The sequence below is a fragment of the Mauremys mutica genome, chromosome 7 (genome assembly GCF_020497125.1).
Source record: "Mauremys mutica isolate MM-2020 ecotype Southern chromosome 7, ASM2049712v1, whole genome shotgun sequence".
NCBI lineage: Eukaryota > Metazoa > Chordata > Testudines > Geoemydidae > Mauremys > Mauremys mutica.
This window is the reverse complement of record NC_059078.1, coordinates 58325383-58349461: the sequence shown is the minus strand read 5'-3', so window position 1 is coordinate 58349461 and position 24079 is coordinate 58325383. Positions and strand designations below refer to the sequence as shown.

The 24079-nt window shown below is 56.6% G+C and overlaps 1 protein-coding gene across 5 annotated transcripts in view; it reads left to right on the top strand.

The window, feature by feature from the left end:
• The window catches only part of LOC123375054 (transmembrane protein 150A-like), a 39638-nt gene extending 16696 nt beyond the window's left edge, over positions 1–22942 (top strand). For 4 of the 5 annotated variants that reach the window (XM_045025635.1, XM_045025636.1, XM_045025634.1 and 1 more), the window contains exons 3-7: positions 5426–5497; positions 9854–9921; positions 10735–10862; positions 16511–16688; positions 21806–22942. In XM_045025635.1, coding sequence (XP_044881570.1) covers positions 5426–5497; positions 9854–9921; positions 10735–10862; positions 16511–16688; positions 21806–22050 — 691 coding nt within the window. In that variant the 3' untranslated portion in view covers positions 22051–22942. The remainder of the gene's footprint in view (positions 1–5425; positions 5498–9853; positions 9922–10734; positions 10863–16510; positions 16689–21805) is intronic. The other variant, XM_045025638.1, reaches the window with a different exon arrangement.
• The last annotated feature ends 1137 nt before the right edge of the window (positions 22943–24079 follow it).

The window sequence follows — 24079 nt, the reverse complement described above, 5'->3', positions numbered from 1 at the left end:
GTGGCTGTGCTGTTGTGGAGGGGACAGGGTCATGTGGTGGTTGTGCTGTAGTGGGAGCGATGGAGTCGTGTAGTGGCTGCTCTGTTGTGGAGGGGAACAGGGTTCCTGGGCGGCTGTGCTGTGGTGGAGAGGAACGGGGTCATGTGGTGGCTGCGCTGTTCCAGAGGGGACGGGGTAGCGTGGTAGCTTCGCTGTAGCGGAGGGGTCGGGGTCGCCGGGCGGCTGCGCTGTAGCGGAGGGGTCGGGGTCTCCGGGCGGCTGCACTGTTGCGGAGGGGTCGGGGTCGCCGGGCGGCTGCGCTGTAGCGGAGGGGTTGGGGTCGCCGGGCGGCTGCGCTGTTGTTGTGGGATGGGGTTTCTAATGCTTTGCCATGACAGAATTTGGCAGCGTGGGAGGCTGTCTCAGCACCAGCTCATTCTGTGATGACATGCGGTCAGTTTTCACCTTGGGCAGCTCACGGGTCCCAGTGGCTGCACTGTGCACACAGTCTCTCCTGTGCATCTGCCCCATACTCAGAGGGGGTGGGGAGGAAGCACTGGGGCCAGGAGATCCCTGGGAGTCAGCACTTGTTGCATCGCAGGAGCAGGAACAAAGTCTGACCAACCAGTTTGATCACAAGCAGAGCTCTGTTTATTCCATCCCAGCATGCTCTTATATACAGTTATCAAGCAATCAGGCAATAACAAATTGGTTAATTAGATTCACTCAAGCACAGCTGTGACCTCATAGGGTAATTATCATCCTATACACCTGTCTAAATTTCCCAGCACACTCAACTCATCCCAGAAGCCTAAACATCTCACATTCCTTTTCCCACACCTCCCCCCTTTATTCAAAATCAAAAGGAGAGGGGAGAAAAAGAAAAGAAAAAAGAAGAGAAAAAAATAATAAAGGTATTAACAAAACATTTCCAACTCATAACAACATAACACTATAATCTATCACAAACCAAAATTAACAAACAATATTTTCTGAGAAGTTACTCTCACTTTATTCAGGAGAAATATGTTCTTCTATACTTCTAACTACCACTTGATATAATCTGGATAGCAATGTCTGCTGGCATAATTTCCAATATTTTTTTCAAGGTCTATAGTACCACAGCGTGCAATAAAACTTAACAAATTAATATTTAAAAACATTGTAAAGCCATTTAAGGCTTTTAATTCTGAACCTTATAAAACCAACCTATATGATCATGCAATCCTTAACATATAACCCCAAAATCACCAAACAAACAAAAGAAAAACAAAACACAACAAATAGTCAGGATTCCCCCCTCTCTGTTAACATCCCTCAGATGTCAGGCGATCAAACTGACACTGAGGGTGGGGGGAGGTCCTAAAGAAAACACATCATACTTAACACCACAACAACAATTCTGGCCAGAACAAACAACACAAAACACAACAACAAACACAAAACATACTCTTAACATCAATTATCCCTTATAGTATGCATACTTTTAGTTAACTCATGGTCATTAGATCAGGGTTATACTCTATGTGTACTCTAAATAATAATTGCATGATACATTAAATGCTATACAGCCAACACAAAATTTCTTTCAAACACAGCTCAAACAAATAACTCATTCACAAAAGATCAAACAAGAAAAGTCCTGGCAAAGTTAACAAACAGTTCTCCTCTGAGGGCTCTGGTTCCGCGGCGATCTTTGCATCTCAGCCAATCTCACGTCCTCTGTCTTCCAGCAGGTGTGCACTCCCTGCTCCAGGAGCAGCACCTGCACCTCATCGTTCAGCTGATTGTGCTGCTCTACCAGACCAGCGCACTCCCGCCCATTATAGATGATGTAAACTCTTTGTCCTGAGTAAAACTGTAAGCGGTTCAAGTCTAGAAAGCTGAGCATCATGCTGCTCTCCTCTTCCTGCTTCTTACACCAATCACCCTCATACAAAGCCAGGTGAAAAAACACTCTGCTGAGCTCCGCCTACAACGTGGGGATTTGAACTGTCCCCAATATCCTGTCTGCCAAAGAACTGGGCATGGAAACGCGAACACCCAGCAGAAAGCGCTTCCCCAAGCGCCCAGACAGCACACTCGCCATCTTAACACTCTCCTGCTCCGCTGACACAACGACTCCCATATAGCTGCTCACTTCTAGGTTCGGGTGTGCCTCCCTTTTCGGGTGTCCTGCGGCTCCCAGCCGCTTAGCACTGAGCTCAGGTACGCCCCTCTTTTCGGGCGTCCTGCGCCTCCCTTTTCGGGCATCCTGCGCCTCCCTTTTTGGGCATCCTGCGCCTCCCAGCCGCTTAGCACTGAGCTCAGGTATGCCCCTCTTTTCGGGCGTCCTGCGCCTCCCTTTTTGGGCGTCCTGCGCCTCCCTTTTCAGACGCCCTGTGGCTCCGCTCAATACTGAGCTCAGGTGCGCCCCTCTTTTCGGGCGTCCTGCGGCTCCCAGCCGCTCAACTGAACTCAGGTGCGCCTCCCCTTCGGACGCCCTGCGGCCACCACTTAACACTGAGACTCAGGTACGTCCCAGCTGCTCAACACTGAGACTCAGGTGCGCCTCCCCCTTTTTTTTTTTTTTTTCCTTTCTTCTTCTTCTTCAGGCCACCGAAACCATTACAAGCACATCCGGTTCAGAGATTTAAAATTATAGTCTGGCTATACCTCTTAAACACAATATCTTTAAGGGAGTCTATACAACGGCTTCGGAGCTCCATTTCATAGATGTCATGGTAATTGAAAGCATGAACCAATGCCTTACAAGGTAACAGGTCCTCACTGCCCGCAGCTTCTCCACCATTTGTTGCATCGCAGGAGCAGGAACAAAGTCTGACCAACCAGTTTGATCACAAGCAGAGCTCTGTTTATTCCATCCCAGCATGCTCTTATATACAGTTATCAAGCAATCAGGCAATAACAAATTGGTTAATTAGATTCACTCAAGCACAGCTGTGACCTCATAGGGTAATTATCATCCTATACACCTGTCTAAATTTCCCAGCACACTCAACTCATCCCAGAAGCCTAAACATCTCACATTCCTTTTCCCACAAGCACTAGCTGTTTAGAAGGACTTGGAGAAACCATCACCTCTGCCAGTGGAAACTCAGCAGCCACACGAGAGAGCAGCCGGAGCCAACCCTGCGAGTCTGGCTGGATTCACACACAGCAGCAGGGATCTGAACCCTGCCATGCACGGCTCGCCTAGAGGCAGCACTGACAGGGCTGGCTTTCTCCACTGGCTGCCACACGGAGACCTGGGACCAGCGCGGCTACAGCTCCACTGCACACACACAGACCCATCTATCTGGAGCAGCAGGAGGGGCCTCAGTAGGTCAAATGGGAAGAGGTGTGGGTCCCCTTCCTTTCTTCCTCGCCCCACTGCTTCTGCAGAGCGGCCCGGGGCACGTGTGTGCCCTTCCACATGAAGACAGGACCCACGAGAAAGCAGCTCGCCCGTGGAGGGGTGTGCGCATGCCCGTCTGCTCCAGTATTCGAGAGCTGTATAGACTCCCCTACTCAACAGTCATCCCTCTGCCCACCTGGGACCATGCCGAGGGTGAGAGGGCAGCATTTGGGGGCTCATTTGAGGAGGTCAGGTGGTTCCAAGTTCCCCTGGAGGGTCTGTAACGATGCACAGGACTTGGGGCTGCGGCCATCGCTGTTCACAAGCATTCCTGGGGCTGGGGCCAGCTGAGAAGTGGCAGTTGTGCTCGTCGTCTGTCTGATTTCAGGGAGGCCACTCGTCCTCTCCTCGCGGTGGGGGGGTGGGAGGCTGGGACTGGACTTGCTGCCCACGAGGCCCCTTCTGGTCCCGTGTTCGGAGGGTTTCCCAACTCTGCATGTTGACCTGGCCATTCTGGTCCCTCGCCGACAGCGACTGCTGATTGGCTGATTGGCCAAAGCTATAAATCCTGCCCTGGGTTTGGCCTGGCAGCTTGGCTTGTGTTCCATCCTGGCACTTCCCCACAGCTCCCTGTGATCGCGTCTGGCTCTCTGAGTGATTTTTCTGGCTGTTCTGGCCTTTCGGTTCTCTGCGATGCAGAGCTTGGCTCAGGACTTGCCCTTGGCCCTGGTTCTGCCCTGGCCGCTTGCTCTAGTTTCCATCAAGGGGCAATAGACGCACTGGTTGTAAAAAGCCATGTGTGGCTCCTCCCTACCTGCACAGAGAGGCTGTGGCTGTAGCTGTAAATCCTCTCAGTGAGAGTCACCTCTCTCCACAGGCATGTGGGGATGGGCCACAAGATGGACTCATTTGCCCAGGTGTGAACCGCGGGCCATTTCCACGTAGCGAGCGGCCAGCTGCGGAAGGGGCTGTATGCATGCACACAGCTAGGAGCCCTGGGGAGAGGTCCCATCAGGCCTCTGGCTTTATCTTCAGCCCACCTTCCTGGCTCTGCAGGGCTCCTTGGGGAGAGTGCTGTGAAACGGGGATCCCTGCACGTTTGCCCTTGCTGCTCCTCACTGACGTGTGGCTTTAGTGAGCAGACGGGAGCATTGCCGTCTCTCTGGTTTTGTTTGATGGGGAGGAAGCAGTTAGGCCCCCTTTCCTGGACTGCATGGGCACAGTTAATGGGCAGCCCGTCTCCACCTGCTCTTGGGAGATGGGGACTAAACTGCTGCAGAAAACACATCCTGGTCCCTGGCTTCGGGCCCTGGGGTTGTTTGGCTGGAGCTGTCCAAATGGGTATTGCCCCATGAGCCACTTCTTGGCACAGGACCGTGGACTCAGCTGGGCAAATCTGATTAGCTAAAAGGAGAGCTGATCTGAACATCAGCCAAGACTCAAACTGCCCTGCAGCTTCTCCCGGGTCATGGACTGAGCCTGTCCAGAGGATGGACTTGGGTTCATTTGTAACTCTCTCGGGGGCGTCTAAGCTTCCAGGGTCCCACTGGGAGCAGAGGGGTCAACCCCTGCCAGTGAGCAGCGCCCTGCCTGTGCCATCTCCCCAGGGAGCCCAACAGCTCAGCTTAGCGGGTCCAAGAGCTTCTGATTGTTTGGAGCAGCATCCAGATGCCACGTGAGCCGAACCGCAGCGCTCCCTTGAGTTGTGCTTGATGCTGTCTGTAGTGATCCTGGGGAAACTGGAGAGGAGTCAGGTCAGGGGCAGGAGGGACTCTGCCCCCAATACCAGAGTAGCTAAAAGGGTTTTGCTGAAAGGATTTGCAGCAAAATTGTTAGCAGCACTGACGTGTCACTGGTAAGCTTCCGTGCGGGTGTCCCATTAAGCCAGCTGAGGTCAGGCCCCAGTTCTGAGCTGTGTCAGCCTGGCTGCAGACGCAGGCAGATGGCACTGTATGGAGTCATGTTAGGCTGGTTTTCTCTGCAGCCAGCAAGGCTGGGAAACTTATTTTAATGAAGGCTTAAAATCTGCAGAAGCTGGTGGGCTCAGCAAGTCTGGTGTCCGACAAGTACTGACCCCTTATCTAATGTGCCTTGTTCCCTTCTCCCCAGGAGTTATAACCAGTCCTGTGGGCTGGACGGCCCCATTTCATGCTGCACTCTGGATCACATTCCTCTGGTCAGGTAAGAACAAAAATGCCCCCAAATGGCACAGCAATCCAGTGCCTGCTGAACTGGTCCAGTGCACATGTGTGGGCGGTTCCTGGAACTGTGGAGTGGGGGGGCAGGTTGTTCCTGGAACTGCCAGGAGCTGTGCTCCTGTTGCTTGCAGCGTCTTGCTGACAACTTTTCCTCTTGCCCGAGGTGGCGGATCTCATCTGCCTCATTTGTGGCTGTGAGTGCCAAGTGCTCGTTAGGGATGAGCTCCCAGCCCTGTCGGCCTCTGCCAGCACGCTGTGAATGGAAAGGGAGCGAGACCGGGAGCAAGAGGGTGGGAGGGGTGGCATTGCCCAGGCACTGCTGCCATCCCATGCTACTGCTAGGGGCCCGGAGAACAACCCATGGGGTGTAGCTCTGCTGGCTCCCAGGCCGACCCCTGAGCAGGTGCTGGGGATGGAGTGTAGCTGGGCAGGGAGTCTGTCTTGCAGATGGAGTGAAGGGACTGGGCTGAACTGATCTGGCTGGCAGAGCCTGCACTGAAGGAGTCCTGCTGCTTGTGTGGCTCGGGAGCTAGGACTGGCACTGAAGCTCGGAGCTGCTTCCTAGTGGGTGCCCGCAGGTGCTGCTGAGCTGGTGCCCCTGGGGCTCTGCAGCCAGAGAGGTCGCCAAGTGGCTGTGTCTCGGTTAGCAGCAGCTGGGTGAACCCAGTGCTGAGTGGGGGTGATGGTCAGGGCTCCGTAGCAGCTGGCACGACCTGCGAGTCCAGGCTAGATTCCTGCCAGTCATGAACAGGATCCTTCTCGAGGAGCCAGAGGGGAAACGGCTCCAGGTGGGGTTAGGCTGAGGTCTGGAGGCCAGGGCCGGCTTTAGGCACTGCGGGGCCTGATTCGAAAGAGCTGCTGCTGAAGACAGTGGCGGGACTTGGGCGGCAGCTCAATTAGCTGCTGGTGCCTTCGGCAGCACGTCGGCAGAGGGTCCTTAGGGACGTTGCAGGGCCCTCTTACGGGTGCGGGGCCCAATTTGGGGAATGGGGTGAATCGCCCTAAAGGCGGCCCTGCTGGAGGCATCTCCATGGCTATAGTGCTGTGGAGCTTGCAGCGTAGGGAAGCCATCCCTCTGCCCCAGTGATCTGGGGTTCTGCTATCCCTCCACAAACTCCACTCCTGGGGGGTTTTCCGTGTGTACGTGTGGGAGGGGTGACTGGTCTGCGTGGAGCTGGTCTCTGTGTGGAAGAGTGGTGTGTGTGTGTGTGTGTGTGGTTGATGGGCTCTGTGCAGAGGTTTGTGGCTGGTGGGTAGCGTGCACACCTGGGAATGGAGGGGGTGCTGGGTGCATGGAACAGGGGTCTCTGGTAAGGTGTCTTGGGGCATTTCTGTAGTGTTTGCGAGCGCTTGCAGAAAGCTCCTCCTGAGCATGTGTTTGTGGCATGGGGGGTGTGTGTGGCACGCTGGATGTGTGAACAATGCGTCTGTGTTTGTGGCACGCTGGGGGTGTGAACAATGCGTCTGTGTTTGTGGCATGCTGGGGGTGTGAGCAGTGTGTGTGTGTTTGTGGCATGCTGGGGGTGTGAGCAGTACGAATGTGTGTTTGGCATGCTAGGTGTGAACAGTGCATCTGTGTGTTTGTGGCATATGTGTGTGTTTGTGGCACCCTGGGTGTGTGAGCAGTGTCTTTGGCACACTGGGTGTGTGAGCAGTGCATGTCTTTGGCACACTGGGTGTGTGAGCAGTGTGTGTGGGGGCACACTGGGTGTGTGAGCAGTGTTGTGGAGGGGGCACACTGGGTGTGTGAGCTGTGTGTGTGTGTGTGTGTGAGCAGTGTGTGTGGCACACTGGGTGTGTGAGCGGTGTGTGTTGCCCTGGGATGGGAGGCCGGGCTCGGCAGAGCCTGTGGCAGAGGAGGAGGGGGACGGCTTGCATGAAGTAGAAATGGGTGCTGGGTGTGTGAGCAGTGCGTGTGTGTTTATGGTACGTGGGGTGAGAGCAACGCGTGTGTTTGTGGCACAGGAATGTGAGCAGCATGTGTGTGTTTGTGGCATGGGGGTGTGTGAGCAGTGCATGTGTGTGGGGCACACTGGGTGTGTGAGCAGTGTGTGTGTGGCACGCTGGGTGTGTGAGCAGTGTATGTGTGTGTGTGTGTGGCACGCTGGGTGTGTGAGCAGTGTGTTTGTGTGTGGCTCGCTGGGTGTGTGAGCTGGGTGTTTGTGTGGGCTTGCTGGGTGTGTGAGCTGGGTGTGTGTGTGTGTGTGGCACGCTGGGTGTGTGAGCGGTGTGTGTGGGGGGCACGCTGGGTGTGTGAGCGGTGTGGGGGGGGGGCACGCTGGGTGTGTGAGCTTTGTGTGTGTGTGTGTGTGTGGCACGCTGGGTGTGTGAGCGGTGTGTGTGTGTGTGTGGGGCACGCTGGGTGTGTGAGCGGTGTGGGGGGGCACGCTGGGTGTGTGAGCGGTGTGTGTGGGGCACGCTGGGTGTGTGAGCGGTGTGTGCGAGTGTGTGGCATGCTGGGTGTGTGAGCGGTGTGTGCGAGTGTGTGGCATGCTGGGTGTGTGTGTGTGGCACGCTGGGTGTATGAGCAGTGTGCGTGTGTGTGTGTGGCACGCTGGGTGTGAGCAGTGTGTGTGTGTGTGTGGCACGCTGGGTGTGTGAGCAGTGTGTGTGTGTGTGTGGCTCGCTGGGTGTGTGAGCAGTGTGTTTGTGTGTGGCTCGCTGGGTGTGTGAGCTGGGTGTGTGTGTGTGGCATGCTGGGTGTGTGAGCTGGGTGTGTGTGTGTGGCACGCTGGGTGTGTGAGGTGTGGGGGGCACACTGGGTGTGTGAGCAGTGTGCGTGTGTGTGTGTGGCACGCTGGGTGTGTGAGCGGTGTGTGTGGGGCACGCTGGGTGTGTGAGCGGTGTGTGCGAGTGTGTGGCATGCTGGGTGTGTGAGCGGTGTGTGCGAGTGTGTGGCATGCTGGGTGTGTGTGTGTGGCACGCTGGGTGTATGAGCAGTGTGCGTGTGTGTGTGTGGCACGCTGGGTGTGTGAGCAGTGTGTGTGTGTGTGTGGCACGCTGGGTGTGTGAGCAGTGTGTGTGTGTGTGTGGCTCGCTGGGTGTGTGAGCAGTGTGCGTGTGTGTGTGTGGCACGCTGGGTGTGTGAGCGGGGTGTGTGTGTGTGCCCTGGGATGGGAGGCCGGGCTCTGCAGCGCCTGTGGTGGAGGAGGAGGGGGGGGACTTGCATGAAGTAGAAGTGGGCGCTGGGGTTGGAATTTCCCCTTGGCTTCCTGTTTGCGAAGTGGGGGAAAGGTCAGGTGCTCGCTGGAGGCTCTAGCTCACTCCCAGCTGGGGAGAGACCGCCTGGAGCTCCAGCCCCCGCACCCCGCCCATTCTGCCTGCCCCAGGGCCTCTGCTGGGCCAGCTTGTTGCCCAGGGAGTCTTCACACCAGCCCCCTCCAAACCTCTCAGCTAGTCCTGATCTGGGAGCAGGGAGAAGGGCACGGGGGGGGGGAAGCAGGGGGGATTGGCACAGGGAGGTAGGGGTCTCTGGCGTGTGTGTGTGTGGTGACTAGCCTCAGGGGCTGTGTCTGAAGTGCTGGTTTGCCTACACCCACCTGGCCTGAAGTGAGGCACTCCCAAGCCCTCCCCTTTGCCAGGCACAGCGCATGTGGCCGGTGCCCTGCCGTCCTGGGCAGCCCGTCTCCGCCCCTCAGCACCTGGCCATGGCTCTGCAGAGCATGAAGATGCAAGGGGAGCAGCTGGTGTTCTGTGCCCTGTGGGGGGTGCTCTGAGGGGCAGGTTATGGCGGGGCACTCTCTGAGGGCACGGGTGGAGCAGGCAATGCCCCAGCAACCATCAGGGGTGCTGGCCAGGACAGCAGCTCCAAGGATCTCCAGTTTGCATGGGCAGGATCCCAGCTGAGGGGTGGCACCTGCCACCATCCCACTGTGGCACCCATACTGGGGATGGGCCCCAGCCCTGGTCCTGTGGGCTGGAGGTGAGAGTTGCCCGTGGATGCAGGTGGGCACCAAAGGAGTGAAGAGCCTCCTGCCTCCACCAAGCACCCCTCTGCGAGTCCAGCCCATCAGGGACCTGGCTGCAGCATGGTGTGCAGTGTGGGGGTGTGCCAGCTGTGAGTAGCCCATCCCACTCCAGCGCTTCCTAATGAGACCCACCCTGTGCACCCTCAGCACCACATCTAGGCAGCCAGGAGCACCACACTGGGGATGACAAACAGCCACGGATCAGCCAGGGGGAATGGAGGCAGCAAGTGGGGCAGCAAGGCCAGGGCTGGGAGGGCAGCTGCCCCAGCTATTGGTGGCACTGCCAGCCGGCCTGGTTCCCCTGGGCTAGTGACCCACCCGAGGCCTGGTGCCGTGTGGCATCTCTAACAGGCCCGGTCTCCTTTCCCCAGCAAGTGTGGCACCTTCCCTCCGGAGAGCTGCTTCTTCAGCCTGATCTGCAGCCTGGGCTCGTTCATGGGTAAGTCTGTGCTGCTCAGGGATGGGGACACACAGCTGCAGGAGCTCAGCCGGCCAGGGCAGCGCTGCCCTTCCCATACGCAGGGCCATCAGCTCTCCCTGGCCCTTGATCCCTTGCTGCTGAGTGCCGTGGATTAGTTCTCTGTGTCGAAGTCCAGGTCAAGTAACTACTGCAACCTGGCATCAGTGTCACAGACCCCCCGCCCCTTGCAGCCTGTTAGAGCCCCAGCAGCTTGCTGTGCGACTGGTGCCTCCCCCAGCCTGGCCCTAGGAGAGCCGTGCATGGCGAGGTTCAGTTCCCCACTGCTGTGTGTGAAGTTTTACATGTCAGATCTGGCCTGAAGCATTGTAAGCTCTTTAGCAGAGGGCCTTTGAGTCTGCACTTCATCCACGGAGAACATTTAATCCAAAATCTTTGCAAGTTGAGAAGGGGCCTCGGCTTCTGCTCTCCTCACCCTCCCCACTGCACTCCCAGCTTCCGGCCCTAGGAGCAGGAGTAGATTGCCCTGTAGTATGTGCTGGGAGGGCTGGCAAGGCCCCTGGCATCGCCCCAAGGCCGGGAGCTGTGGCTGAAATGAACCGAATTTGGCCCTTGGGCCCTGTGACAGAAGGAGCTTCTGTGTCATCATCTCCAGGTGGTAGCTGTTGCTGGCCAGGGGTCTGCTTGGCCTCTCCAAGACAGAGGAGTGGGCGAAGAGCTCCTTGTTCTCCTGCCCCTTGGGAAGGCTCAGGCAGGGCAAAGATGGCTCTGGGAGGTGAGACATTGCAGCTGGTGGGCGTGTGTTTGACAGGATGTCTTGTCTCCATCTCCCAGTGATGCTCGTTGGCCTGCTGAGATACGCCCACGTCATTGAGTGCTGCGGGCCGTCCCTCCTCAACACCCTGGGGCTGGCAGCAGGCTGGATCTGCGCTGCCGGCCTCACCATGGTTGGCAACTTTCAGGTAAGACTCCTCCTCTAGCGGGGAGGGAACAAATGGGGGCTCTGGGAAGCCAGCGCAGGGTTCTAGCTCAGCTGCAGGCAGAGGGATCCCAGTGGCCCAGTCGTGTGCAGAAAACCTCCTTATTGAAGCTCTTAGGGCATTTTGATCCACTCACAAATCGGTTGTGTTTGGCCTGTCAAGTTAAATATCCTGTATTCCCTTCCCTGTGCTCCTAATAACCCCTCAGTGTGTTAAAGCCGAAGGAGCCATACGCACCATGCTCATCACCACACTCATCACCACACTCGTTCCCACCGCTGCTCAGTGTGATTACTCATTGCCTGTCACTCGCCCTACAAGGTTGAACCCGGGCCAAAGCGCGCTGTCTCCCAGCGCTTGTGTTTGGTGTTTCCAGCATCACAGGGGAGTATTTAGGATCAACCCCCCATTTTCATTAATTTTTTCACTTCATGCAAGTAAATTTCCTTTCCTCTTAGGCTCTGGAATTCGCCTTCGTTTGCTCACCCCTAATGGGCCCAGACTAAGCTGCCAGTCTCCATTTAACTCTTATCTTGTAAAGTAAATATTTGTGGAATAACATTGCCCTGCAATCTCTGATCTTGTCACCAAAACCTATCTAGCTAAGCCTGCCAGCCAGCCAGGGGCTGCAGCAGGAGCTGGCTCAGGCAGTTGTTCTGCATTTCAAATTTCAGTCTGCATGTTGCATTGACATGCTGGCTTAGCATTTACTGTAGGCATGGAAATAGCGAGGATTCATCTGCGCTGAGCAGGATTGGGTGAGCAGGTGCTGAGAGACCCCATCTCGCTGTGTGCGCCAGCGTTCCCAGATTGGACATTGATACCAAGATCCATGTAGGCCTCCTGTCCCGGTGGGAATCTAGAGCCTAGAAACCAGGGGTTGATCTTGTGTGAATGAGGCTCGCCCTGATGTTAGCAAACCTGCTGCCCTCCTGCGAGAACCGCTGAGGGCTGCCTCTGGACCCCAGGGGTGTGCCCGTAGGTGCAGGTTTGTAACATTTTTGGTCGGTCCCAGGATCTTGGGGAAAAGAGGAAGAGCCCCTGGTACTCGAGGGTTAGGGGGATGGGTATCCTCAGGTAGGCAGGCAAGACAGCGGGGCAGCTGGGCCAAATTTGAGTGGGGCTGGGGCCCTGTGCGCAGGGCTTCTGGAACAATTTATATAGTGGGGGTGCTGAGAGCCATTGAACCAAACTTTAAACCGGGATGGGCAATAATTTTTGCAGGGAGGCCACTCCACGAATTTTGGTAAGTCATCATGGGCCGCACATTTCTACTATATTAATGGAGGGGGTGTGGGCTCTGGGAGGGAGTTTGGTGCAGGAGAGGGTGAGGGGCGTAGGCTCTGGGAGGGAGTTTGGTGCAGGAGGGGGTGAGGGGCGTAGGCTCTGGGAGGGAGTTTGGTGCAGGAGAGGGTGAGGGGCGTAGGCTCTGGGAGGGAGTTTGGGTGCAGGAGGGGGTGAGGGGCGTAGGCTCTGGGAGGGAGTTTGGGTGCAGGAGGGGGTGAGGGGCGTAGGCTCTGGGAGGGAGTTTGGGTGCAGGAGGGGGTGAGGGGCGTAGGCTCTGGGAGGGAGTTTGGGTGCAGGAGGGGGTGAGGGGCGTAGGCTCTGGGAGGGAGTTTGGGTGCAGGAGGGGGTGAGGGGCGTAGGCTCTGGGAGGGAGTTTGGGTACAGGAGGGGGTGAGGGGCGTAGGCTCTGGGAGGGAGTTTGGGTGCAGGAGGGGGTGAGGGGCGTAGGCTCTGGGAGGGAGTTTGGGTGCAGGAGAGGGTGAGGGGCGTAGGCTCTGGGAGGGAGTTTGGGTGCAGGAGGGGGTGAGGGGCGTAGGCTCTGGGAGGGAGTTTGGGTGCAGGAGGGGGTGAGGGGCGTAGGCTCTGGGAGGGAGTTTGGGTGCAGGAGGGGGTGAGGGGCGCAGGCTCTGGGAGGGAGTTTGGGTGCAGGAGAGGGTGAGGGGCGTAGGCTCTGGGAGGGAGTTTGGGTGCAGGAGGGGGTGAGGGGCGTAGGCTCTGGGAGGGAGTTTGGGTGCAGGAGGGGGCTCTGACTTGGGGCAGGGGGTTGGGGTGCGGGAGAAGGGGTGCAAGGTGCAGGCTCTGGCCAGGAGGTGCTTACCACAGGCAGCTCCCGGCCAGCGGCGCAGCAGGGCTCAGGCAGACTACCTGCCTGTTGTGGCCCCACACCGCTCCCAGAAGTGGCTGCGGCTGACTGCTGTTGACACATCTCTGCGCGCCCGTTGGGGGCAGGAGGGCAGTGGGTCTCCGTGCACTGCCTGTGCCCACAAGCACCGCTCCGCAGCTCCCATTGGCCAGTTTCTGGCCAATGGGAGCTGTGAGGATGGTGCTGGGGACGGGGGCAGCATGCAGAGCTGCCGCCCACCCCCGCCAGGGGCCGCAGAGATGTGCCAGCAGCAGCCGGCTGCTTCTGGGAGCTGTGTGGGGCCGCAACAGGCAGGCAGCCTGCCTGAGCCCTACTACACCGTGGCCCAGATTTTGCCCACCCCTGCTGTAAACCCTGTATGTGATGGAAGCCAGCACTCCTAGTTCCAGCCCCTATGCCTGTGTGCCAGGTCACAATGCCAGTCAAATCTGGGGCAGTCGGGCAGGTCACCTGGGTCCACTCCTTAGCAAAATCCTGGTTGCACTCCTGGCTCCAACATGTAACCTGGCACTTATGGGCATGTCTCCTTCCAGCTTTGTCACAGGGTCATCAGAGATATTCTGTGGGTGTGAAGCCAGAGCAGCCCCTTCCTCGACCCTGGGCTGGATTGCTTTGCACTATGGATGTTCTCATAGCCACAGTCCAAGGTTCCTTCCCTTCGGATTGTGTCACTAACACAATATTTAGTGCCCCTGTGTCCTGGACTCTGAGGTTTTTCCATCAGACACGGGGCAGATAAGATGACCTGGATGAGTGGATGCCGTCACCAGGTCCGTTCCAGCTGTCAGATCAGCGGGGATTACCCCACTGTGCTCATCAACTTCCCCCCGCTTGATGGGCTTGTGTAATCCGGCATCAGAGGGCAGAGACCGTGCAGAGAATCTGCTTCCCTGCAGCACACTCTGGAGTTGAAAGCTAGTGGAGGGAGAGAGGCGCAGGCAGGAAAGAGAGGGCCTCTCTTCAGCTGATGGCTCTTCCAGATGTTAAGAGCTGCAGAGGGGAAGGCTCTTGCACCAGGCAGAGAAGGCTGATGCCAGATGAGTAGGGCAGGAGTTCTGTGAGGTTGCCTAGGAAGGGTTGTAACGGGCAGGACCCTGAAGTGTCTGGGGAGCCAGGGGCGGGGTCTTGGGATTTGCTCTGCTCTGCATGCGCAAGAAGGTGCGTGGCAGGAGGCTGCTGCCTATGTGGGAGTCTGGTGAGCTTGGACTCACGGGAGCTGATGCCATAAGGCAGTGCAGGGGGTGGGTGCAAGGAAACCCAGACTGCAGAGCGGTTGGCAGCGCAAGGAAAAACGCTTGGCAAAGCAGTCTGCTCCCGGAGGGCCTGATCCTGTGAGCAGCTGAGCCAATGGGAGTCGAGAGCGCTCAGCATCTGTCTAGGAAATGGCTCTGAATTGTGACTTGGATCGTAGGTGCATGGCTTGGGTGTGATGGGATCTGCTCCCTCCAGCTTTGGGTGGGGGTGTAAAGTGCTTTACCTGGAATCAGCATTGTCTGTGTGCAGCCAGAGGCTAGGCTGCCCTAAGTCCTCCGTGCTCAGCTTTCTGGGCACGCTCACACCGTGGTTCAAGCGAGCTCATCCTTGTGAACTGGCAGGCGTTCGGGAGTTCCAGGCGATGGGGGCAGACTGCATCAAAATCAGCCTGAGGATGCGGTGCCAGCTAATGCCCTGGATCAGAGACCAGGGCCTGGTGCGGGGAAGGAAGGCTGTGGAGGCAACATGCCCAACTCTTGGAGTGGGCAACCCCTTCCTTGTCCCGCCTGAACCCAGCTATGGACTGGCCAGCTTCGACCCGCTCTGTGGGGAGCCCTATCCCCTGGGCTGAGCTATGGAGAGCTTTAGCTGGGGGCAAGGAACTTTCCCGCACCCCAGAAACAAAAGACCCAGTGCCAGGGTTCCCAGTCTGAGGGGGAGGAGGGAGGAGGTTAATGGGTTAATCCCTGTCAGAGAAGTAAAGGTGATGTAGGCCCTGGGGGATGAGCCCCTGGATTTGGAGTCAGGGGACCAGGGTTCAGTTTCCTGCTCTACCAGACTCTGTGCACGACTTTGGGCAAGTCACTTAGCCTCTGCGTGCCTCAGTTTCTCCATCTGTAATGTGGTGGTAATGGCACTGCCCTGTCTTCCAGGGAGCCGTGAGGTTGGATGAATAATTGCGAGGTGCCCAGATCCTGAGGGCTGTGTGGAACCTAGCTTGGCTCCCATGGGGTTAGCTGAGATTCTCCCCCCAGCTTCAGTTCCCAGCCAGATGTCACTGGTGCTCCTGGGTTTGTGCGTGGAGGGGGCGCCAAGCCTCTGGGCTCTGGCAGTGGCTCTCCCACCATCAGAAGAGCAAAGCAGATGAATCACAGATGTGTTTGTTCTCCCTCTAGCGCCCGCCAAGGGTGGATATTTGCTCGTCCCGAAGTGATGCCAGGAAACATGTCTGGGCAGACTCTGCTTTCTAGTGGTGTCTGCTTTTCTCTGCCCACATCAGGCCATTCTGAGGGAGGGGGATGTTTACCTACAGGCAAGAATAGGCTCGCCTTGGCCACCCTCAAAACCTCATGGGAGATGCTGGCTGGCTCTAGGTCTCTGGGCACCCCCAGCTCTGCGATGGGCTGCTGGGCCATTCGTAACCAGTCGCCTGTCCAGAGCACCCGGCTTCTCTCCTTTCCCTTGTGTGATAGGTTCTGGCTTCACTGCCCAGGAGGCTGCTGTGGATGCTGTATTCCGAGGGCACAGCTCAGCTGGCTGCATTGCCCCGACCCTGGCCCCAGCCTTGCTCTAACTAACTCTCTCCTTGCATCAAGCCAGCCAGCCAAATTCACTGTGTGTGTCTGAGCCTTCTGGGCAGCCATAGAGCCAGCCTGGGAACAGCTGGGAACATGCAGCGAGCGGCATGGGGCCCCCTGCCTGCAGGAATGCTGCCCTGCCACGCCAAAGACTAACCCACTGAAACCGTGTAAACATGGATTCCCTTCCCAGACAGAGGACAGTACTTGGCCAGACCTGTTCCATGTCCCCCTGCTGAATCCACTGTCAATCTGGACTCATCTCCAAGTGCTCTCTGGGGAATCCTCGGACCTCACCGTGGGGACCCAGACAGCTCTGCCTATGTGTGAGACCTGCTCCCAGGTAGAGGGAGAGCTCTCCCTCCCCCTCCTTGTGGTGGTTTAGACCTTAAGCCTCACGTTAGAGTTGGGGGGAGAATGTGTCTGTAATCAGGTGCCAGATGCCCCTTAGGTTCTAATTATGCAGCTGCTCATATGGTGGCCCTGGGATCCTGACTCTCCGGTTAGAAAGGGTGCATGCGAGTGACATCTGATGTAGGGCACCCCAAGCCAGAGAGGGGTGTGTGTGAGAGACAGAAATCTGATTAGGGGCTAGAACCCAAACTCTAGGGTTAGAAAGAGGAAGGCCAGAGTGCTGGGAACTGTAGCGTCTGGGCGACGGAGCGGAGTGGGGCTCTGTGTGCCCTGACCTGGTTGTTTCTGTCTCCCAGGTGGACTATGCCAAGGTGCTGCATTACATTGGCGCAGGTGTGGCATTTCCTACCAGCATGCTCTTTGTGTTCCTGCAGTCGGTTCTCACTTACCGCATGGCGAAAACCAGGGGCCACTACTGGACCGGTCACTTGCGCAGCATCCTCTCCGCTCTGGCCTTCATCACCCTTGTCTTCAGTATCCTTTCCTTGGCAATAGCATGTGGGTAAGAAATGTGCAGCTGGGGTGTGTGAAAACGAATTGCCAGTGCTGGCAGCTCTGCGGGCTGGGCAACAAATCCGATGGCTCAGACTGTACCTAGGGAAAGTCGTCACTGGTGTCTGCACTGCTCGGAGCAGCCCCCTGGACTGAGCACCGGGTCTGTTATACAGACGCCATCCTCCAAAAGCTGGTCAGCCTTTAGTCCGATTGCAGGGAGAAATAATAGCAGCAGGGGGCCTGAGCAAGGGAGCAGGACCTTGGCTGCTGAGATTAGAAATGGGACGGAGAGTCGAGGCGGGGCAGTGGTCCGGGGAGGGTGCTCCAGACAGCTGCAGAGGAGAAGGCTCTCCCGACTGAGGTGAGCTGGAGCGAAGGAGAGGGGGGCTGGTGCTTGCTGAGTGGAGGGAAGGCAGAAGTCGGTGGCCCACACACTAGGTTTTAGGGCTGAAGGCAGACTTGAGCCTCGATGTGGAATAGTGCTCGCCCCTTGGGCAGCGGGATTCGGTGGCTTGTTTCAGCACTCCTGGAAAGTGCATCCCTTGCCATGGGTCCACCTGGCCCTGCTGCTGACAGTTTGTAGCTTTCAAGGACACAGCTTTCTTAGCCCTCTTGAGTTCCAATCTAGCTGGTAGCAGGGGCAAGCATCTAAGGGGCTGGATTTAGGCTCCAGGCTCCTTGTAAGTGTAGGTTCAGGTCTTGCCACTGCCAAGTCACCACCTTTTTTCCATCAGACAGTAAGTTCTTGGGGGCAGGGAGTGTCTTTGGGTTCTGTGTTTGTACAGCGCCTAGCGCCTGGGGGTCCTGGAGCCTACGGATCCTAGGTGCTACTGTAACACAAATAACAGGCGGCTGCAGTGTTTTGAGCCCACAGCCCTGGATAAGGCAGCCGGCTGCAATGTTATTTACTAACCATCCAGGTTTAAAAGAGGGAGCTGGGCAGAGCTATAAATGTGTTCTGTGCAAACAGAGGAGCAAACCCAGCGGGGTCACTGAATGGGAGCCGTGCGGTGAGGGGAAAGGTGAGGTGGAGTTGGTTAAACTAAGGCCCTTCGTGGGCAGCTAAATTAGCAGGCGTTGGGGTTTATAAAGAGAGCAGTAGGAGGGGTGTCTGGGGGAGAAGAAGGGAATATTGTGTTAGCCGGAAGAAAGGCCCCCAGTGTCTGGGCTGACACAGCAGAGGGTTATTTGGACTGAGGTCACGGACAAAATAGGAACCAAGGTGATGGTCCTGTGCAGCTCGAGAGCCCTTGGGCAGGATGGCAGGGGAGCCCAGGAGACGCCAGTGCAGAAACAAGAGCTCAGAGGGGAGTCTGATGATGCGGCTGTGCCGAGTAGGAGAAGAGTTGTTTAGAAGCGCAGGCTGGGTGCATGGTGGTGGTGATTGTAATGCGTTTCCTGACGCAGCACGCTGGAGACAGCCTGTGGCTGCAGAAGCTATTATAGATGGGATGGGTGGGAAGGAGGCAGGCGTGAGCTGTGGGCATCTAGGATTCAGTGATCGTCATGTGGGGCTGGAAGTGCAGAGGAGGATTTGTATGAAGGGCAGGGATGCAGAATACTGAACGCTGGGGGCCGTGAAGTGGAGTGTTGGCTGGGTAAGTGGGACACATTCCCAATGCCTAGGGGGAGGTTGGGATCCAAGCCCCACATCAGTAAGCTCCAGAATGGTGAAAGGGCAACAGAAACCACTGTGGCTGAGCAGGGAGATGCCAGGGGTTGAAGGAACAGGCAGGGGCGTATAAGAACACGAGAGGAGGGTTGGAGCCAGCACCAGGCACTGTGGTGGCTGGCGCACTCTGTGAATACCTGGCAGAGAGGAGAGCAGAGACATAGCAAGAGCAGCTGGAGAGGGCTCCTGGGGCACAGGCCCTGGTGCGAGTGACCTGGAGTCGTGACCACCTGCTGGCTGATCAGCGAGTTCAGTGCCAATAGCTGTGTGGCCTCAGCAGCCAAAAGGCATAAAACCGCCATGACTGAGGCCCGCAGCCCAGAGCTGGACAGGGCTCTCCAGGGCTGACTCCCCTCCCAGCCTAGAGGTTGGTCCTTTAGGAGAAAAGTTGCAGCCCATGGGAGATATTCTGAGGGATGCTTGCGCTGGGGCTGGAAGGAATGCAAAGGAAATAACCAGCTAGATAAGAGTAAGGGATTTCCCTAGGATCGCATGTCCTAGAAGGAACTGAGGGAGAACTTCCATCCAGTTTCTGGGAAGGCCCTTCCGTTTTATTTTCCAAGATGGTGTAGATCTGCCCAGACCAGGCATCAGATTTCCATGTACAGACGAATGGATAAAGGAAAGCCATGGAATAAGCACAGTAACGCCTCACTTAACGTAGTTATGTTCTTGAAAAATGCGACTTTATGCGAAACAGTGTTAAGCTAATCCAATTTCCCCATAAAAATTCATGTAAATGGGGGGGGTTAGGTTACAGGGACATTTTTTCACCAGACAAAAGACATTATTACATATACAGTATAAGTTTTAAACAATTTTAAACAAACAGTTTAATATTGTACACAGCAATGATGATTGTGAAGCTTGGTTGAGGGGGTGGAGTAAGGGTGAGCTCTTTCCCAGGGAATGCCTGGCTGCTAAATGATGAACCAGCATCGGCTGAGCCCTCAAAAGTTAATACGCTGCTGTTAATGTAGCCTCACACTCTACAAGGCAGCATGGACTGAGGCAGGAGGGAGGAAACATGATAGATGCTGGGCAGTAGCTTCAAACACTTCCCTGCAAAAACTGAACAGGATGATGAGCCCAAGCTATCCAGCTGGAGCACACCCCTCCCTTCTCCTGACAGCACATGCAGGGCTGCACAGGTGCTGACTTTCCAAAGTGCTGGGCGGTGCATGCATGAGTGAGTGAGAGAGAGAGAGATGTACATTGCCCCTTTAAGTATGCAGAGCCCACTTCAAGTACATTGCCCTTTTAAGCAGATCAGACAGGAAGCAACAGCTTCCAGTAAGCTCCCTCCTTTCTGTCCCTCTCCTCCCCTTTGTGGAGAAGGGGTATGAAGGGGGGCGGGGGCGGAGGCAGGAGCAGCTCCAAGGCAGAGGGCAGGGTAGGAGCCGCACGGCAGCCGGTGGGTGCGGGGGCACCTGAACTGCTGCTGGGCAGCTGCCGAGCCACATACCTTACAGGGAATTTAGGGGAGCTGATGGGGGGTGGGGGGCTGCCGGCCCCCCCAATTCTAATCCCCACAAGGAGGGGCTGCTCTTCCAGAGAATCCTGCAAGCGGTGGACAAAGCAGGCAGCTGCCAAAGGACATTATAAGGGAGCACTGCACAACTTTAAACAAGCTTGTTTCCTAATAGATCAGCAACAAAACAACGTTAACCGGGCCAATGTTAAGTGAGGAGTTACTGTAGTCAAAGATGAGGCTGGGGCAGTCGGAGCTGGAAAGCAGTTTGGAGTGTAGTATGCAGAGCAGAGGTGCACAGTCCTAAAATGAAGGAGCTGGGTTCCCCAGCGAGCTCCAGGCCAAGGCAGGGGAAAGGGGTCCCAGGAGAGGAGATGGTAGGTTGTAATGAGGGGCTGTCATACAGGAGTGTGGGCAAGAAACAGGCTGGAGATTTCAATAAGTCCTAGGCGTGTTGGGCACCCAGCTGCCCCTGAAACTCAGTGGGATGTGAGTGCTGGATTCCCATGGGCTCCTTTGAAAATGGCTGGGCAGGAGATGCAGAGTGTCCTTGCTGGGGAGGGAGGGGATTGACAGCTGGGGGTGGGGTAAATGGTGGTAGAGGCAGAATGGGGACTTGGTGTGCTGGCCCTGCCCTGATGGGTATTCCCTTAAGTGGATGAGATTCTGGACTCTTGGCACAGGGCCCACCCTTGCGCCTTGCATACCAAGCACCCTTCATGACAACAGACTTTGTGCTGGAGGATCACGCTGGGATGATCATTAACCCCCCAGTATCCATGAGAGCCCTGTTCCGCCCTGGAGACTGTTTACATTGGGCCTGGCCCTGCAGCTCATGAGTTTATATTCAACCTGCTGGGACGGCTCCCTGTAAACTCACTCCAAAAGGCCGCTTCTCGTTCCAGATCAGCACCTCTGTAAGCTGCCCCAGCAATAGCTAACATACCAAGGGGCAGAGAGAGAGACAGGCTGCCTGAGCCACAGCGACCCCCCTGCCCTGCTCGTGAGGAGTTGAGGATCCCCGTGGCTGTGTTACTCATCATGCTCACGAGCAGCTGCATCCAATCTAAGGCCTGCTTCTGCTCCTGCTGACGTTAAAATGGGAGTTCTGCCGCTGATTTCAGTGGGAGCAGGATTGGGTCCCAGCTATAAGCTAAGGATCAGCCCTGTTGTTGGCAGACCCCTCCTGGGGCAGTGGGACTTGCACGGGGTGGGGATATTCAGGGTTGTATACTTTGCTCTGGGCTGGCAGATCCCTCCTGAGGCAGAGATTGGCATGGGGGGGGGGGTTCAGGGTTTTATCCCTTACCCTGGGGCTGGCAGACCTCTCCTGGGGCAGTGGGACTGGCACTTGGGTGTTCAGGGCTTTATCCCTGCCCTGGGGCTGGCACTGGACGGGGTTCAGGGCTGTACCCCTGCCCTGGGCTGCCAGACCCCTGCTGGAGGCAGGCCTAGCACTTGGGGTCAGGTAATTCCCTGTATCCAGGAGCAATGCTCCGTTCCCCATAGAGGCTCTCAGTACATCTCACACTGACTCAGCCCAGCCTCACATGTCTGGGGGAGTTGCCGGCAGGGGCGGCTCCAGGCCCCAGCACGCCAAGCGCGTGCTTGGGGTGGCATGCCACGGGGGCGCTCTGCCATTGCCGGGAGGGCGGCAGGCGGCTCCGGTGGACCTCACGCAGGCGTCCCTGCGGAGGGTCCGCTGGTCCCGCGGCTTCGGTGGAGCATCCGCAGGCACGTCTGCGGGAGGTCCACCGGAGCCGGTCCGGCAGAGCGCCCCCCGTGGCATGCCGCCGTGCTTGGGGCAGCAAAATGGCTAGAGCCGCCCGTGGTTGCCGGTCCCCCTTTTCCCGGCTGCCTGCTGCAGCTGCCTGCCCCTCCCGCTGGAGAGGGAGAGAGATGCTGGTGCCTCTTGCTATGGGTTGCTGGTTTCCTTGACTCTGGCGCCCCCAGGTGGCGTGTTCTTCGTCCAGGAGAGTTTTGTGCTGCAGCATGTGGCCGCCCTTTGCGAGTGGATTTTCATCATAAATGTCCTTGTTTTCTACGGCACCTTCACTTTTGAGTTCGGAGCCATCTCCACAGACACGTTCCTGGTGCTTCTGAAAGCCAGCCAGGCTCCCAAGAGCTACAAATCCGACAGCAGCACAGCCAGCACGCCGCATGGCCACAGCCACTCCGAGGGCCTGGCCATGGTCTGAGGGGACCTGGCCTCGTCCCTGGACAGCTGGGACTGGCAGATCAGCCAGACCAAAAATCCAGACATTGCCAGTGATTCTCTTGCCTTGAACATATCCAGGAACCTGTGCCTCCAATTTGGGGGGGGAGGGTAAAGGATTGGGGGGCTGATCCTGACTTCACCTCCCCTTCTGACTCATGCAGACAATACACTAAGAACGTCTGGACCTGCAGCCCCAGCATCACCAGTGCCTTTCAGGGGCTTTTTACCTCCCATCAAAGCTCTCCCTGCAGGAGCAGAGAGGTGCTAAAAGGGGATAGCGGGGAGGGGCAGGGAGTAAATGGGACTCTGAGGTGGAAGCAGGATTAAGGTACTTGGTGCTCTAGAAGTCCTAGGGTTACCCTTCCTTGGTGGTGAGACAGAGAGACAATCCGAGCATGAGAAGAAGAGGACTTGTTCTGTAGGGAGGAAGGTGGGAGAGGTGGCAGCAGGGAGGGGGGCATGGGGAAGGCAGAGGGGCTGCCCTCTGGGGACCATGGATGGCACAAGATGACAAAATCAGAATTTTTTGCTGAACCACCAGAGTCCTCTGGGGTAGCTAGGCCTGTCAAAGAGACTGCAAACCCCGCTCCTTTGGTCGGCTAGCTCAGGAGCAGTGGGGGTGCTTATTGTAGAACAGTCCTGATCTCACCGAGCTGATCAAGGGTGACCAGGTGGTTGGAGCCAAAAGGCAAGATGCCTCTCTTTTCCCAGCAGGGTTAAGTCATGCTGGCACATCTGGCTGTGAACAAAGTCTAAGGCCTTGGCTACACTTGCAAATTTGCAGCGCTGCAGCAGGGTGTGAAAACACACCCTCTCCAGTGCTGCAAATTGCAGCGCTGCAAAGCGCCAGTGTGGTCAAAGCCCCAGCGCAGCTCCCAGCGCTGTACGTTATTCCCCACAGGGAGGTGGAGTACGGACAGCGCTGGGAGAGCTCTCTCCCAGCGCTGGCGCTTTGACTACACTTAGCGCTTCAAAGCGCTGCCGCGGCAGCGCTTTGAAGTGCAAATGTAGCCAAAGCCTAAGTGACTATGGCAAAGATGAAATCTGTAGCAGTCTAGGTCTTTTATAGTAGACCCCAGCCCTGTGGGCCCACGTGGCCAGTGTTTACCTGGCTGAGCTGGTGCCTGATGGCTACACAGGAGGGCCATGGAGAAAGCAATCCGTGTGCCAGCCACTCCAGAGTGGCAGCACTTTAATTTCAGGGAAGTCCCTATTTCCATGGGCTCTTGTCAGGAATGCCCCCCTCATACTGAGCTGCTTCCTGCTTGTTCTCAGCCCAGAGCTGGCGCAGCTTTTCGTCCTGTGTTTTTATAGCACCTAGCCACAGTGGGGTCCTGGGCTGAGTTGAGCTCCTAGGTGCTGTCGGATGATAAACAGTTAGTTAGAGGTTTGAAGCTGCAGTGTGGGCATGCCTGAATTCTTTCCACAATCTTCACCTTCTTCCCTAAGGTCTGCATGCGTTTAAAGAGTTCTTTGCATTAAGTAGTGCCCCGAGGCTGCAGCGTGCTAGGTGCTGTGCAGATACAAAGACCCTGTGCTGAAGAGCTTACAGTGCTTCTGGCCAGATCTGACATAAAACTTCATGCACCTGGGGGTTAGTGCTCAGAGGAGAGGAGGACTTTACCCTTCTGTAGTGCTGCATAATTAGATCCAGCGCGGTTCTCCTGCACCTCTCCTCTCACTATTGAGGCACTATTGCTGTCATTAGTGAATTCAGCCTCCCAGCCCCTCTGAAGGTGGGTTATCATCATTCCACTGTTACAGAGGAGAGAAATGGAGCAGAGAAACATTGGGGAAGTCATTTAATGTAAGCCTATGGCAGATCCAGCTGTGACTCTTAGCACAAGCCTAGCTTTCCTCTACTGCCTATGCCTTATAAAGTGCTTTGGGCACATTGTAAAATGTTTAAAAACACTGGGGATGTGATTGGAAACTGCATGTTCCCTACAGGGATGCTTTTTTGCCTTCATTACGTGTAGACCAACGCCATCTCTTCCAAGGGAGGATGA